General features: G+C 36.8%; 2 protein-coding genes across 2 annotated transcripts; one reads left to right on the forward strand and one right to left on the reverse strand.

Moving 5' to 3' along the window:
• Positions 1-641: 641 nt before the first annotated feature.
• LOC18429118 (uncharacterized) lies at positions 642-4,094 on the forward strand. Its single transcript, XM_006838410.4, has one exon. It carries the CDS (start codon positions 665-667, stop codon positions 3,530-3,532), a length of 2,868 nt encoding a protein of 955 aa, XP_006838473.3. The 5' UTR covers positions 642-664; the 3' UTR covers positions 3,533-4,094.
• A 1,419-nt stretch (positions 4,095-5,513) lies between these two features.
• CT-BMY (chloroplast beta-amylase) lies at positions 5,514-13,651 on the reverse strand. The gene is made up of 4 exons (XM_011623185.3): positions 12,996-13,651; positions 7,832-8,042; positions 7,499-7,609; positions 5,514-6,713 (listed from the first exon to the last, which is right to left on the reverse strand). Exons 1-4 carry the CDS (start codon positions 13,538-13,540, stop codon positions 5,922-5,924), a joined length of 1,659 nt encoding a protein of 552 aa, XP_011621487.1. The 5' UTR covers positions 13,541-13,651; the 3' UTR covers positions 5,514-5,921.
• Between the last annotated feature and the right edge of the window lie 3,912 nt (positions 13,652-17,563).

The raw sequence follows: 17,563 nt of genomic DNA on the forward strand, positions 1-17,563 counted from the left end.
AGATGATCAATTAGAGGATTTTTCAACATTAAAACAGGCTTTACCGATGGATTTTTTAGGTGCATCCGCAGTTCTACATTTTAAGGTTACAACCTTATATAAACTTTTCCCCAAAAAAAAAACAAAAAAAAAGTAAGGATGCAACCCTATTTGAAAAGGAGAATTGTTTGGTGCGTTCCACCCCACACCTATTACTATGCAGGCTTGGAGGTCTATACTATTCACCAAAAAAAATATAGATCTACCGCCCTTTAAAGAAAAAATAAAATCAACAATTCAAATATTTTTTTCAAAAAATATAATTTTTAGTTTTTAAAATTATTTACTTGTAAAGATTACTAATTTACATGTTAAAAATTATATAGGATTAAATTTTATTTTAAAAATAAATTATTAAAGGCCTGTATTTCTACCATGAGTCATTAACTCATAGAGACAGTGTCCAATTGTAAAAAGTAAAGTTGTACGTCACCTATTTTATTTGAACACTAGATTAAACATATCACTTATTAATATTATTTTAAAACATATATCAAATTTATATCATTCAACTAAAATGAATAAGACGGAACACATCAACCTAAATCTATTCTAAGTCCTTTCTATTATTGTAATCGATTCTATTATTGTCATCGAAAGCAATTTGTGGGGAAACGTTTATATAATGCTCCGGTATATTTCCCTAGGAGTAAGGTACCCTAAAAGATCAAAATCAAAATCAAAATCAAAATCAAAATACAAATCCAAATCCAAATCGCATAAATGGAAAATCCATACAGAAACAGGTTCTCTCTCCCCTTCTCTATGTTGGCAATGGAGGCAGAGCTGGAAATACAAAAAGGAGGGTTTGAGCCCCCCACCGAAGATGAGAAGCGCACTAAAGCCTCCGCGTCTCTCCCCACGCATCACCTTCCCTCTCTTCTTGCTACCCCACCTCGTCCATCTCTCTACAAAAACGTTTTCCCTCTCTTCACCCCACACAACCACCTCCTTTCTCCAACAATTCATAGCCCCTCCTCCTTGCTGCTCTAAAAGCCCACCGAACCCGTTAGACCTCCGAGTCCTCGCCATTACCCTCTCCAAAGCTTCAAAGACTCGACAATGTTCACTTCTCAATTACTTTCTCTCTCTGAAAACCCATTCATCCATTGCCAAGCTCATGAAGCGGCTCAGAAATCGCGATGCCGCTTTCTCCCTCTTCATTTCTGTGATCCCGGAGGACTCACCGTGTTTTTCTCTCTCTTGTTTGATCATGGTGCACCACCTAGTTGCTCAAGGATCGCGAAGTTTAGCTGAAGATGTTCTCTTTCATCTGGTAATGAGTACTAGAGATTTCTCCCGCTCAGCTGTATTTGATACGCTCTGGGGTATTCGTGGTCTATATGGGTCCGATTCATGTGTGTTTGATTTACTATTTAGAGCTTGTCTCAATGCAAAGTTGGTTTGCGATGCAATTGTGATATTGGGTAGAATGAGGACTGAGAAAATTTTACCGAGTATTTCAGCTTTGAACATTCTTTTCGATTTGTTATTTGGGTTTGGTGAGGTTTCCATTATTCTGCAACTTTTTAGAGAGTTGTTGGATGATGGGCCTCGACCCAATGTTCGAACTTTCAATAATTTGATACTTGGGTTTTGCAGAAGAGGAGATTTAGGGAGAGGGAAGAGTTTAATGGAAGTTATGAATCGATATGGGTGTGTTCCTGATGTTTTCACCTATAACATTCTCATCAATTCTCACTGTATTTATGGCCATTTCTCCTATGCTCTGGTTTTGTTTGATCTAATGCTTCAAAGGGGTTGTCACCCCAATAATGTAACTTATAACACACTCATCAGTGGGGCCTGCAAGACTGGAGACATGGAGGAAGCGAAGAGAATTTTCAAAAGAATGGGAGAACAAAGAGTATCACCCAACAATGTAACATATAACACTTTGATTCATGGGTATTTCAAGTGTGGAGATATTGATTCAGCAAACCTTATTTATCGAGAAATGGTAGAGAGAGGTTTTATGGCTGATAGTTTCACTCTCAATACTCTTCTCTCCGCATATTGTAAGTTTGCGAGAGAGGAAGAAGTAGAGAGACTTTTAAGGGATATGTTAGGAATGGGTCTTGTGCCTGATACATGTACATTCAATATACTCATTGCTAGGCATTGTTGGGCAGGCCAGTTAGATGAGGCCACAGAGCTCTTTAGAGAGATGATTGAGAAGAGGGTGTCTCCAGGCTTGTTCACATTCAACACGATCATTGCTGGTCATAGTAGGCTTGGACTCGTAGATGAGGCTTTTTCTCTCTACAAATTAATGGAAAATTTTGGATTGGCTCCTTCCATTGTGACATATTGCTCACTTCTCGTGGGTTTGTGCAGAGAAGGGAGAATGCTAGAAGCTGAAAGGCTCATGGATGAGATGCTTTTAAGAGGTTTTCCTCCTAATAGAGTTGCATTCACCATACTGATTGATGGGTATTTCAGGAATGGTGAGATTTCTCTTGCTTTGGGTCTTTGGAATGATATGGAAGGCAAAGGGATCTCACCTGATGTTGTCGCTTACTCTGCCTTTATAAACGGCCTTTGCAAGTCAAATCTCACTGATGAGGCTTGTGAGTATTTTAGGGAGATGTCAAGGAGAGGAGTCGTACCCAATAACTTCACATATAATTCTTTGATTGATGGGCACTGTAAGGATGGTGACTTGGTCCAAGCATTCAAATTGGAAAGTGAGATGAGAGAAAGAGGGATTGTGCCCGATCTTTTTACTAGCAATACTATAATCAATGGGCTTTGTAGACAAGGAAGATTTAAGATGGCAAACAATATATATTTGCACATTTTGAATAGTAGTGGCTTGGCCCCTAACAGTGTTACATATAATACTCTCATTGACGCTTATTGCAAGGCCTTCGATATGGTTAGTGCTGCTGACTATGTGAACAAAATGGCAATAGATGATTGTCCCCCTGATTGTATAACATATAACATATGGATCCATGGTCTTTGCATTAATCATATGATGGGTCATGCTCTCAAGATGCTTGATGAGCTTGTCATGATGGGATTTGGTCCTAGCACAATCACATACAACACCTTGCTTGATGGTTTATGTTATGATGTGCTTGACCGGGCCACAATTCTCTTGGGTAAACTTCTTAAGATGAACTTTTTACCTAATGTGGTTACTGTTAATGTGTTGCTCACTCACTTTTGCAAGCAAGGGATGCCTGATAGGGCCTTGATGTGGGCTGATAGATTTAGGAGGGCTTCCTTTAGTTTGGATGATGCTACGCGTAACATACTAGAGAGAGCTCATTTTGACTTCTGTGAGGATGCCAAGATTTCAGATGAAAGGGCTGAGAAATGTGTGTTTTTGGATTTTCTAATGCATCTCACCTTTGAGACCATGTGTCGACAAAGGATAACAGGTGAGCGAAAGTGGGATCTTGATAAGATTAAGCCACATGATTTTTCTGATTTAATTTTTAAGCTTGGAGGCCATGGAGGTGAGTTGAGATTTTCTCTGCAATGACTTGTGATGCATATAGAAATGAGTGATCCTAAGTTAAGGGGGGTTTCTCATTTATACTAAGCTACATGGGCTCTCTGATCTAATTTTTAAGCTTTGAAATGACAGAGATGAGTGAAACTCTTTGCTTCGATGGATATGTGATGGACATGGCAATGGCTGACCCTTAGATACTTGATAGAGTTTGTCCATATGAATTATCTGCACAGATTTTTAAGCTTCTAATCAAGGTAGAATGAGTTGAAACGATTACATGATGCATGTGGCAATCTGTGATCCTTAGAGGCCGTGCCTCAATCTCTTTAGGATTAAAGAGAGTGTAAGTTTTTTATGGCCCTCTGTGAAGTAGTGTAGGGGGTTCAAGTGTACAAGGCATTTATCCAGCTCTGTATAGGAATAGGACAAGATGCTGGGACAGTTATCCCTGAGGTGAGTTTTCTCATATAATCATGTTTGTAACATATAGCTGAGGATGCCTTTTTTTGTTTTAATTTTTTTATTACAATTGATGTCAACTCATAGGGTTATCAGCTCACTGATTATAGAAGAAAGATTTTGTTTGTTCTTGCTTCTCTCTTAAGGAAACACTCGATTTCTTGGTTGGTATAAATGCGAGCTATGTATATCCCATAACCTAACAGTTGGCAGACAAGCTTGCCAACTAGGGCCATGAGATGAATGAAACATGTGAAAGCATGTTATGATCGATGGCCTTTGTACTTTTTTTGAATAATTATTAACGAGAAAACGATAATTGGCTCTCATAGTATTTTAAAGATATTGATGAAAGGGAAGTTGGATCCTCACAACATGCCTCACATCTCATGGGGCAACAACATTTGATGTCTAAGTACTATTTTGCATAATTTTATGGAAAGGTATGCCATAATCTAATGGGTTACAGAAAACCCCGGTCCTTATGGGTCATCACTCTCTAATGTTGTAGAACAATGAAGAAAGTGGGACCCACGATCGTCATCATGTTCAGATCTGGTGGGTCGCACTGTCCACAAGCAGATGCCTGCATTTTTTTCTTGGTTTAGAGGAGAGAGAGGTTTGTTTTTTTTTTGGTTTGGTTCTTTTTTGGGGGATGGGTGGGTGTTTTGGGAGGGGGGTTTGTTTGGTTTAACCAAAAATTGTTGTGGGCATTTTTCTGCTCTCACAAACAGTCATCTGGGTGCATAATTGTTGGCGATGCACCTTCATATATGGTCAATGTGCCACATATGGGGATTTATGAAAGTAAAGCAGGATTTTATTGAGCTCTTTGGATTCGTAGGACTTATTCAATGCGCTTACACTTCTTATTCTTGTGAAATTGTGGCTTTATTGAAGTGCTCGTGCTATTCTTCATTGTCTTCATCCATATTAGTTTTTATATTGTTAGGGTATCTCCATGCACCCATTTCTTGTTATGAAGATTGTTTAGGTGATTCCTGACTCAATTGTGTTCCCAAGCTATGCATTGTTTTCTTAAGTTGAATGAATTCTTGCGTCAAGGTATATCTTCAATTTCTGCATGGACTGTCACATTAAGCTTCTTGTCAAAGAAAATTTGGTATATCAAGATAACCTTTTTCCAAGTATCTTTTTGGACATCAGGGCTTGACGGATCTTTTTCTTGGTTTCAAGGCAAATTCATGTTTTCTTAGTTTGGTGACTCAGTACTCATTTATCTCCGTTAGTGGGCTCGTGTTCATTCTGACCTGACAAAGATTAACCCATTGTTTCACGGTTTTATTCATACCCTTAAACATACTTCTTACTTGGATTCAAAGATCCCTCGAACAAATTTCCACCTTGAAAGGAAGCAAAGTGGTATGTGTTGGTCTATAATGATAGTTTGAGTTCTCCTAGATACTTTATTTATAGTTTATTGGCACTTCCTTGATGTTATTTCATCTTCTCGTCATGACGTGCAAACCACCTGTAAGATGACTTTATGGGAATGCTTGCTTTGAATGCACAATTTAGGGAAAGAATATGCTAAACTCAGCAATCATGAGTTATATTTTTATGTCATTATCTCCCACATCTAGGGAATTTTTCGATATATTTGACAACTATGAGACAATATATATTGTCCTGTGTCCTTTGATCCATTGGTGGAACACTCAGTTTTGATGAGATCCAAGAGTTCAAATCACGTGATCCATATAAACCAAGCTAATCCACCCAAAAAGAAAAAAAGTATACATGGATACAGTTACTCCATCCACCGTAACGCAGTCTCCGGCATACTTACACAATGGCAGCAGTGGATCCTCAGATCTCTGCCCCCTTACAATAGGGAATTGGTCTCCGTCCTCAAGATTCCTCTCATCCAAAACCCTGTTTACTTACATGTTTCCAGTGGCTGGATTCTGGCACCACCCACCATATTCCGGCAAAATCACATGAGGGCGGCAGCCTCAGTCCTAAGATTCCTGTCACCCAACCAACTGACACTTAGATCTGATCGTCCTGAATCCTCCCTAGACAACTTCCCATAGCACCCTTCCTCTGACAGACTCCTGACAAACCCCACAAACCTCCTCCAGTTCTCACTTTCAAACAACCTCTTGTTCATCCTCAAATAAGTGAATGCTGCCAGTTTTTGGCCATTTTCTTGAAGAAAACAACTGGCTGCCACCTTCTCTAATGCAGCATCATCGTACCTTTCTAGCGCATTCTCCCCTGCAAGGTGGATTCCAGCGTATTGAGCTGCTGAGGCCACTTGGCGGACGAGGCCCTCTGGCCCGCACCCAGCGTGGCCTGGTTGCTCAGAGTCCCTCATTTCCATGCATGTGAAGTTCAATATTGTGTCTCTTCGGGCAAATAATCGGGCAATTGGACTATAGCCATCTGTATTTCTCGTATTATAGTAGCCAGCTGTTAGCTCTGCGGGATGGGACCTGCTTTGGTAGTGCCAGTGTATCCCGGCAACCTTTCCTGAAAGTTTGGCCCCTGTTCCAGCGAAGATGGCCCCGGAAGCTTGTAGAATGCGGTCACCATGGTTTAGGAGCATGTTTGAGTACCATTGAAGAAAGAAGTTCCCATAATCGGAGTTCCAGGTTCCGTCTCGGCGGAAGAATCCAGTTTCCTCAGGGAATTGGTTGTATTGACCAGAGTCATGGGGCCCACCTCTTCCCCACTCTTCTTTCCCAATTGCTATGGCTGATGCTTGTAAGGAGGCTTGCATGTACTGCAATATTTGTCAACCATGGATTTTGTGAGGTCACAGAGCATGTGAAGTGAGGTAATTTGATTGTTAGTAGAGTTCCTTAGAAAGATAAAAAAGGTGCCCATACTAAGATTTTGAGGCCTAGTTTGGAAACAAAATTTGGTGCAAAGAAATATTTCTTTTGAGCAACAAAAGGAGAAAGAAACTTTGTGAATTTCGGCTAACTGGGTTGAGTTGAATGAAGAATTTTCTGGATGGTATTTAGACCAATGCATTTTTGGTTTCTTGGCTCAATGGTTAGGGAATGAATGTTGCACTATGGTTTTGGGTTCGAAGTTCTATGTACCCAAGTTTTGGGTTCATGCAATTTTTGTGGCTGGATTAGATGATGTATCCCTACTTTTGGACGTGGGTTTTTAGAAGTATTGTTGGTCAATGTTGTTGAAGGATACCAGACTGGCTAGTTTGATTTGAATTGGCATATCAAATTGTACCTATGGACTAGGAAAGATTATTGTTTTCTGAACTCAACTGATTGGACCAGTCAGACAGTTCTCAGCGAAAACTGGGCAAGGACCTCACCCAGTTTGGATTGTACTGCACTATCACATACACAGAATGTGTGCATGCTTTTACATTCCATAAATATTGTTGTTAGTTTGGTTTTTATAAGAGAAACAATCTTATTTATCTGTGTGTGTGTGTGCGCGTGTGAGTGTGAGTGTGCAGGGCTGTCTTTGTTGTTTTCATAAAACTGGGTTTGCTTCCATGAGCCTGGGTTCGTTTGGTTAGTCTTTCATATTTACCTTGTCATAGCATTGAAACTCTCCAATCCCTGGGAAACGCCATGTGCCATTGCTCTCAGGGTAGGAGGGATATCGGAGCTCCCCACAAGGACCCATCCCCACTTGTATTTCCTGCATTATCATCCAGTCACAATTAGTTAACCCACATGATCATAATATGCATGTCTATAAAAGATTAGAGAGTATAGTGCACATAAAAGATCAGAGAGTATGCCATCCCTCAGCTCTGTTCTCAAGACAGATGATGCAGATGAATTGTTCTATTGATCCATTCAATGGTTAGAAATCTCTCTCGATCTCGACACATTATGTGCATTGTGGATTTGAACTCACCACGATGACTTCTCCGAGGTAATTCTTAAAGGTATCCCTAAAGCTTCTCATGTAATCAGCATAGACCTGAATGGGTGTTCTTCCTCTGAGGACTGGGAGGGAGTCACAACCTAGGGAGATGTATTCAGGGTTTCTTCTGCCGCTTCGGTCTGTGTACACCAAGTCTGGATTTTTGCTTACTTCCTCCAACACCCATGGTGGTAAAGGGATACTGCAAAAAAAATTTAATGTTAAGTGAAGGTCTATAAAGTCGGGAAGACGTCTAGTATGCCTTGATTGAGGCTCTTTTTAAGTTTCATTTATCATCAAAACCATGTTTCAAAACATATCTTGCAACATAGAAATCTCATTTATTATATCTTCTAATTCAGTAGGCTCACTTTACCCATTGCTTTTAGCCCAAACAAAAGTTTTAAAGATATCTTTTTTTCAATTCTTTTTTAAACCCCTTTTCCCTCTATTCAGGTGTTTATCTTCAAACTTCTTTCTTTGTTTTTCAATATTAAAAAATGATATTTTTTAAAAGATATTTTTTTTCCAATATTTTAAAAAAAAGGAGGAGAGGTTTGAGGATAGGGTTTAAAAAAGAATACAAAAAACGATGTCTTTTGAACTTTTGTTTGGGATAAAGTTAGTTTAAGGGTTAGAAAATATGATACATGGGATCTCTATATCGAAAGATATGTTTTAAAACCTTCTATTGAGGAGATGAAACTTAATAAGAGGGTGTACGGAGATAGTTTCTCTCGAAGGTTTGTCACATGATATGTCATGAGCTTGGCTGATGTTTTGGGATTATATACAATAAGAGTGATATGTCATGAGCTTGGCTGATGTTTTGGGATTATATACAATAAGGGTGTGGTTTGCATAAGGTTGCAACCTTAAACAATCCAATTAACATGTACCTTTAAATTTTATCATAAATGTAATTTTGATATTTTTTTTTTTTAAGATGGCTTAAAAATTTATTTCTATCTCTAGTGATAAAATTTTAAACTCTAAAAATAGTTCAAATATTGAAAATGGACTGTCCAAATAATGTATTGCAAGATACATTATTTTGCAAACTTAATTTTTTTTTTTTTTTTTCATATTCATACATCTCGTTGTCAAGATGATCAATCATACGGTTTTCCAACATCCAAACAACCTCTTATGATAGATTTTTGAGGTATATCTTTAATTCTACATTTTAAAGTTGCAACCTTATACAAACTTTTTCATACAATAAAGCTATTTATCTTTGTTACATAGAGGTCACAATTGGTATTAGCCATTTGATGTCTTTTTGGATGGCTTGGAGTGCATCACAAAGTTCGAAAAAAAAAATTTGAACTCTGAGTATAATCAATAACACACTCACAACCATTTGATTTGAAATCTGATGAACAAGAATGATTATGACCTCGTTGTAATAAAAGTAAAGAATGAAGTTTCTATAAGGCTTAGGCTTTTGGCAAAGGAAATCTCCATGATGGCTCCAAAATGAATTTCCAACACCGACAATAAAATTTGGAACCAAAAAAATACACAGATCTGGTAGATCTATGAGCACTTACGTTCAGGGCAAGATAGACAATCTAGATAATTTGTTACATTATATGCTATTTTTAAAGCTTGAAATCTTAATTTTTTTTCAGAACCATAATGTTCAAGTTGAGATGATTGATATAGAGGCTTTACGATGTTTGAATTTCAATTTTTGGTGAGTTATGAGGTGAGGCTTTATTTACTTTAATAGGGGTGCAGCCCTATCAAACAATTTTCCAAAAATAAATGTTCTCTATACCTTAACCTATGGTTTTAGCCATAACATCATAAGTTCCCGTGGGATCATATTGTCCTCGGGTGACACCCTAGGAGTCTACACATAGGATAGTGTTTTAATACTTTGGACTTTTGTTTTGTTATTGTTCATTTAATTCTTCGTGGATCACCATAGTTGCATTATTTTTTTAGTTTCATAGTCCTGTATCCAAGCATAAATGCGTACAGAGTTACTTCGAATGTATTTTAAAACCTAAATCCATACTCGGGAATTTTTATGTTTTTCTTTGGAAGGAGGCTGCATTTGCATAACGCTTCGATTAAATTTTTCCCTATATATAAGTAGCACTTTGGGGGAAATTTTCTATACTTCCCTTATAAAGAAGTTATACACTTCTCCATATCCAGTCGTCTAATCTGAATGGACAAATGAAATGCATCCAAACACAATATTATGCCTCCACATTATTCTATTTTAAAGTTTTTCTACAAAAATGTTAACACCAAATTTTGAGCATCCACTCCTCTCGCACCTGTAAAGAATATATAAAAAAAAAAAAATTGATAAAATAAAATGATCAAAATATCTCTGAAAACTTTAGGTGCATTTTGGTCATTTTATTTTATCAGAAATATTTTTTTTAATATTTATACGTGCGCCTTATTGAGATAATAGGACGTACCAAATTTCATATTTATATGACTTGTAGGAAGAAATTAAAATAAAATATTTTAAGAAGTTGGATCTAGATCAACCATCAATGACTCACTTGATCTATATTGAACGGTCAGATGGAGGGAATTATATAACTTCAATACAATAAATACAATAAGAGAAGTACAGTAATCTTTCCCGGCACTTTTACGTATCATTTGTATTCACTCTTTTCTCATTCCTTTTGCCCTTTTCACACAACAGAAAAAGAAAGATATTTATGAAAAAGGGAAATAACGTCCTAGGAAAATTCTTCACACGTTCCATGTAATGAGTTCAATGGAATTGCATCTTATCCAACTTGAGATGTTGAGGATATTTATGCTAATTTGCATTTGATACCTATCCACATCTAGATATAGGATAACGATCCAACGGTTGTAGCCTCCTAGCATGACAGGACCCATATCAAAATTTTCTACCTAACAATTTCTATGATTAAAAATAAAAAATAAAAAATGAGAAGCATGCTCCAAAAATAAAATAGTACTATTTCCAAACAACAAGTTAACATGATGAAAGAGCCGATCTCAATTAATTGGAAAAATGCTATGATGATGTGACTAACAAAATGAAAGACAATATGAGAGAAATTTATCAAATATAACTAATTTATCGGCTATTTAACATTGCACCTCTTTTCAACTACTCCAATTTATGATCATGTGTAGTTTGATGCATTTTTTTTCAAATGCGTCGAGAATGGAAACCTAGACTGATAGTTGAGGCTTAGGCAGTGCTACCACCATGACCTCAACCTCATTCCCAGTTTGATGTGCTTTATGAGATTAGATCAAAAGAAATAAATAAGACACTAAATAATTCATTTATGAAGTACATTTTTATAAACTTCCTAATTGCTATAATTGTGCATGTTTAGACAATCTTAATTCATTTCCAGACCGTTTGGGCTCTAAATTGGCCATGATCAAGATGCCTCTCCAATGTACCTGATCGGAGGAGAGGTGTGGATCATAATAGCCCCTGATCCTGCTAATTTGAATGACAAATATACCTTTGGAAACCTTCTATTGAAGTGAATGAAAGGTCAACCTTTTATTTTAATTTTTTAAAAGAAAAGAATTCATCCAAATTATCCATATGAAAAGCATTTTTCTTTTTCTTTGAATGTTTCATATGAAAAGCATCTTATCGACAAGTTGTATATGGAAAAGCATGAACCATTTAGTTGTGAGCCGTGCAAATTTCTTTACGTGAGGTTTGTATAAGGTTGTCGCTTTATACTGTAGAAGTAAGGTATAACTTTAAAATTTGCTTAGAGATGTTCTAGTATTCAAAACCATATGATAACATTAAAGTCTATTTTTATCTTTAGTTATGAAATTTAAAATTTTAAAATTTTAAAAATGGTATTGACCATGCATATCAAGAAACACTTGAAAATAGACATTGTTAATCACTTATTACAAGATGCATGCACTATTTTTTGGACTCAAAATTTCTTGTTTGTTATGGTTGTATACCTTGAAGTCGAGATAATCAATTAGAGGCTTCTCCAATGCTAGAACACTCTCTTTTGTAGCATTTTTTAGGTGCACCTTACTTCAATATTTATATGGTTACAAGTTACAACCTTATATAAAAAAATTTCAATTTTTTATTATGCAAATTGTCAAACTCGTGATTGGATCCATCTAAGATTCCACAAAGTATGAGATAAAACGGGACGCGTAATCTATTATTTGGAATCCAATTGGACACTTTCCCTTAATCTAACTACTCATATTTTATTTTCTTTTTTTAAAAAAAACTTTATTATTTTATGAAGGCCCTAAACAATTAAATTAAGGTGTACCTAAAAAATTCACTAGAAAAGGTTATTTCGATGCCCAAAAATATCCCCAAATCGATCATCTTGACCTCAAGATGTATGGACATGAGAAAACATGAATTTCAAATCTTGTAAAAAGTTCATCTTGTAATGTATTTCTAGACCATCAATTTTTAAGATATTTCAAGTGTTCATAGATCTTCTCGATCTATACCATTTTTTAAGTTGTTTTAAATTTTATAAGTAGATATGAAAATAAAGTTTCAAACCATTAGAAAGATTTTCGGTACCAAAAAAACATATTCCGACACTATTTTTGTTTAGGGCGTCAGCCCTATACAAACCACACCCTTCTTTATTGAGTTTTGTTTATCTTTTTCTTTATTTTCTTTTTGATGTGGATTGCATGCTATCATTTTGGCGCAGGTACATAAGTTTCGTACGCTACTTATGCAATCAGGCTTCTACGTTAGACTGATAAATAGTAATTCTTTCTTATCAGCTTTCAAACTGTATGGTAAATTGTTAAATAGTTAATCTGTTGCATGTATTTTGATAAACTTCTATTCATTCCCTTGAAAATAGATTAAAATGGCTAAAACTTTGAATAGTTGGTAAATAAGATGTATTTTGATAAATTCCCATGTGCTTGAGGGAATTCGTAGCAAAAGGAAACCCTGCTCATCTCTACTGCCCATGGTTGCAATCACAGCACAGCCTCCCAAAAAGAAAAAGATAGAGAAGCATTTCATATATAACTAACTAATTTGAGTCCTTAAAATTTTTATTCCAAAATTCCGACCTTAAATAGTTGGGAAAAAGCTTTGAGGATGATGAATTTCATCGATAATTACCCCAAAAAAAAAATGAAAATTTTCAGGACTTACTTGCAATTGTCGCCAACATTTCCTCCACACCGATGGAAAGACATAACAACCTGGAGCTTCAAACCATGCTTCTCGACCATACGAACAAGCTCCAAATAACCTCTCCAGTTATACTGTCGAGGCGCGTCCTTCTCGGCCAACCCCCACCATGCATCCACCATCACTCCAGCCACCCCAGCGGCCTTGAGTGCCATAAGACTAGCATTCAGTGCTCGAGGCCGACTAAGTGCCCCTTCAAAGTTCACAGTATCAAGAGGCAGCATAACAAAGACTGGCACTCCCTTTACTCTAGAGCTCTGGAGGCCATGGAGCTTGTGCTCACCGATCGGAATCCTGTGAGTCATAGCTGGAGTTTCATGGGTAAGAAGCGATCTGTTGCACGAACTCTTCGCTCGAATGGATGGGAAGGCTTTGCTAGAGACATACTTCAGCAGGCCTGAGGAGCCTGAGAGATTGTCTAAAGAGTGAATTCTTGGGATTTCGCCTTCTATTGATGGTCGGAAAAAGTTGGTGTTTAGGGTGGAGGAACGCAGACCTAAAGCCATGGCTAACAAGGAAGGAATAGAAAGGGGGAACTGAATGAAGGGAAAAGGGAGAAGTGAGAATTATGAAGGGAGATGGTCTATGGGAAGGCATCATTATATATAAGGAAAAATGCAGAAGGAGAAAACAAGGTCTAATTTGTGGTCGGTCAGCCATGAAAAGTCCAAAAGTAGGGCCAGGGCCGGGCCCATACAGCTCACTTTTTTGGCCATGGGGACCACTTTCTTAGGACACCTACAAACTGGGTAAAAGGGCTCTGGTCCTGATCCTCAATCTCATGCTTGACCTTGCAAGATGTCATCTTCATTTTCAAGAATGACCAATTTGCCCTTTCATCACTTTTTGGGCTTCTTTTTGTTTATTTCTTTGGTAACCTAATATTTGAACATTAGATATTAGTGATGGAGATTTTGAACTTTGAAGCATAAGCCACTAGACAACATGGGCTTTGGAATTGGGTTTAGGCTGTGATTGAGACTAGAAGGAGCAAAGATTGAGTTCCACGAACAAGGCCCGATATGTTTGTCTGAATTTACACAACCAAAACCCTAAAACTCAAGCCTAACTTCTCAATCCAAGGCAATAACAAGAATGGCACAGGAAATCCATTAAAGCAATATCAACATCTTCAGCCCTTAAAATGAATTTACATCGATTCAGATGTTTTTGCTTCTCCTTTAGCCAGCCAAATCAAATTCTTTTGGTAGAGGATACTTTGGTCATGGTTGCAGTGGTTTTGAAACTTGAGAAAATTTTTCCTTGTAGATGGATGGTTCATTTTAGGAGTTTCCTAATTAGACTGAGTAATGGTTTTAAAAGTCCAACATTACAGCCAAGCCAATAAGAGGGCACAATCTTCCTACACAATCCCAAATGGAGGATCCCTTTTGACTTTAAAATGCCGGTTTAACACATTTAAAAGTGGCATGACCGTCCTTTCATTTGAGGAATGAAAGACAACTATAAACTAATATAATGAAAGGTCCATCATTGTTTCCTCATGTGCACCAAACATTAAATGGAGCAGCCTTTGAAGACAAAGACTGTTATTAAATTGAGAGAGAAAGAGAGAGAGAGAGAGAGAGAGAGAGAGAGGGAGGGAGGTACTTAGGTCTTCTATCATATTTTTAAAAGTCACCACAGATAGTTTTTAGACAGAATCCAGTACCATTGGTCTTCATACAAAATTATAATGGCTGGTTTTTGGAGGAACTGGATTTAAGAATAGGACAAGCTTTTTATGCTTCTCCTACAACATAAAACTTATATATTTTTCGTTATCCAACCGTTCATTCTGAATGGAGGGCTAGGATTGCCCCAATCACAATGTTACGTCTCTATATTATTTTATTTTTAATTTTTTTCTACAAACTATTTTAACACCAAATTTTGTACGTCCGATCCTCTATTAAACTAAAAATATAAAAACAATATTTTAATAATAAAAATGACCAAAATACCTTTGAAAGATTCAAGGGGTATTTTAGTCATTATATTTTATCGAAAAAATATTTTTAATATTTTTTAAAGGTGTGCCCCAATGAGAATATGACACGAACCAATTTTCATATTCATACAAATTGTATAAAAAAAAAACTAAAAATAAAATACTTTGAGACGTCGGATCTAAGATCAAACGGCAAGTGGCTCTCTTGATCAAAATTGGATGGTTGGATGGTAGGAGAATCATATATCTTCTATGCTGCGGGGGAAGTATAAAAGCCAACAAATAGTGAAGGAACTACACAAATTAAAAGGCAACTCTGTAATTTGCTGTGAGAAAAATGATGAATGATTGCATTCAAGTAGGAACTATTATTAGAATAAAGTTAGTTATACACTAATCCAAGTATATGTGAGAGGAAGACAAACTTCCATCTCACACGAGAGAGAGAGTTATGTCGAAGTTGCATAAATACCAAGCCCTTGGTACTCAGCCCTCCATTAATTTAGATATTCGAGACTACTGATGATTTTGCATGAAACTAAGTCCTTTATACTTAACCCCATTTGATGAAATATATATTTGATGAAACTAAGTATGGAATATAAGTTATCTGCTTATGATACGGCAGTAATGAGAAAAGATACAAAGATTTATGGTCTCACTGAGGATTTAGCCTTTAATATAGGATAATGACGGATAAAGATTCATGTAGCTAACCCCAATTAATTAGAAAAAAACTTGGATAATGATGATGAGATACTTTGAGGGCTTTAAGGTAATTGAAACTCGATGCAAGTAGGAAAACTAGATTTTTTTTCTTCAAAAGCCATCGGACAAAAAAATCATTATTATCTAAATAAATGATATTTTTTTTTTTTTTTGGAACTAAAGATAAGATCCTTCTGTTAACACGCTTGCTCCTTATCTTGTTTCATTGTCAGCCTCTCAACGGTCCCCAAAGAAAAGCCATATGAATTCAAACCTTTTGGTTGCAGACCTATTTTTGCTCCTCTCTTGTTTCTTTCTCCATACAAAAATCCAAGCACTTTTTGCCTAAAATACAAAACTCCGACGTGTCACCAGGTGTGTCGTATGAATGATCAATACTTCCATGATAGGCCCGTGTCCTTTCAATCCAAGCCGTCCATCCGAATCAAACTTTCAAAAGCAACGGCAACGGACCATACCAGTTGTTTTAATGCCCTATATCTTCAATCTCAGTTATGAAAACACTTTTATGCTATGATAGATATCGCATATTAAAAGTGTGCTACGTTTCTTTTTAATGAACCATTGCCTGCCTATCTGAGGATACATACAGCAATCCAATAAAAAGAGGATACATGCAGCATCTTATTTTCCATGCTACAGCTACCTCAGTACCCTATCCCTTTCAAATAACTTTTAACATTTTTCGAACAAGTCATATGCTTTTAGGGTTAGGTTTTCTGCAAATGGAGACCCTAATGCAGTAGCGAGGTCGGTTACTATAGGTCGAGATTGCGATATTCACGGAAATGGTAGCCAATCGTGGCACACCTGCCGCCAACCATCTGGTCACTTGTTGGTGAGAATTTCCGAGGAAAACAAAGGTTTTATGGTTCTCAAAACACAATGTGTGGTGCCAGGGGAAGCTTATCTCTTTCCTTTTGTCTCCTTTGAGGCAATGCACACGGATGTGTGAGGTCCAACCTCATTTCAAACCATTAACAGGTTTTTATGCAAGTGGAATATGTTTTTCATCCCTTGTTTCGACATCACAGATTACTGCCACTTGTGTTTGTCCACTATAGATGACACTAGCATTTTCTGTTTGTTTCTTTTCTTGGTTAGATGTGTTTCCTCCACATCCACAGGCTTTTATACTCTTTTTTTTTTTTTTTTTTCTAATATAAATTTGTGCATGTGCGCGCGTGCCGATTTTTTTAAATTGATATCAACTAGTGAGTGCATTGTACAAGCCTAATTATATAAAATAGCTTATAAATTAATATCAACTAGTGCCTTGTATAGGCCTGTGTATAAAATAGCTTATATTATGTACCAGATTAAAAGTAAATGATAGCTAGGTTGATGAGTGCTACAATATAACATCTTGAGTTTCATCCATTTCCCCACTAAACTACTCCAAAACAGACTAGAATAGATGTATATGACCATACTTTACTTTTGTTACAGAAAAACCATGACAATCCCCAAGCACCAAATGACTTTTGTTACAGAAAAGCCATGACAACCCCTAAGCACCAAATGTGAAATTGGGTTGCGTGAATGCACCACTGATTGCGATCAAAATTTGAGAGTTTTTTTTAGACATCTACAAAGAAATGACACTTCAAAAGTCCCATTTTATGTTTGAATGGCTTGATTTTTTTTGTTTGTGTGTGAATGGTAATTATCGATCTTATACAATCCTGACTAAAATATGTCACATAAGTCATGTATTGAAGCATATTGTTGATACAAATTCAACCCTCGTGGGATATCTTTCATTGCGTAGCTAATCGCATTAACCACCCATGATCGTTAATAATTTTCAGTTCGCAGTACAAGGAAGGTCTACTCGTAAGAAAGAAGC

The sequence above is a fragment of the Amborella trichopoda genome, chromosome 3, assembly GCF_054954075.1.
Source record: "Amborella trichopoda isolate Santa Cruz 75 chromosome 3, AtrichopodaSantaCruz75HAP2 v2.0, whole genome shotgun sequence".
In the NCBI taxonomy this organism is placed as follows: domain Eukaryota; kingdom Viridiplantae; phylum Streptophyta; class Magnoliopsida; order Amborellales; family Amborellaceae; genus Amborella; species Amborella trichopoda.

Excerpts from the sequence above, each read along its gene's own strand:
- CT-BMY (XM_011623185.3), bottom strand. The coding sequence starts at position 13,540 with ATGGCTTTAGGTCTGCGTTCCTCCACCCTAAACACCAACTTTTTCCGA. Across the intron at positions 8,043-12,995 it reads AATGTTGGCGACAATTGCAA|TATCCCTTTACCACCATGGG; the intron begins GTAAGTCCTGAA and ends TTTTTTTTGCAG. Across the intron at positions 7,610-7,831 it reads ACCTCGGAGAAGTCATCGTG|GAAATACAAGTGGGGATGGG; the intron begins GTGAGTTCAAAT and ends ATGATAATGCAG.
- LOC18429118 (XM_006838410.4), top strand. The coding sequence starts at position 665 with ATGCTCCGGTATATTTCCCTAGGAGTAAGGTACCCTAAAAGATCAAAA.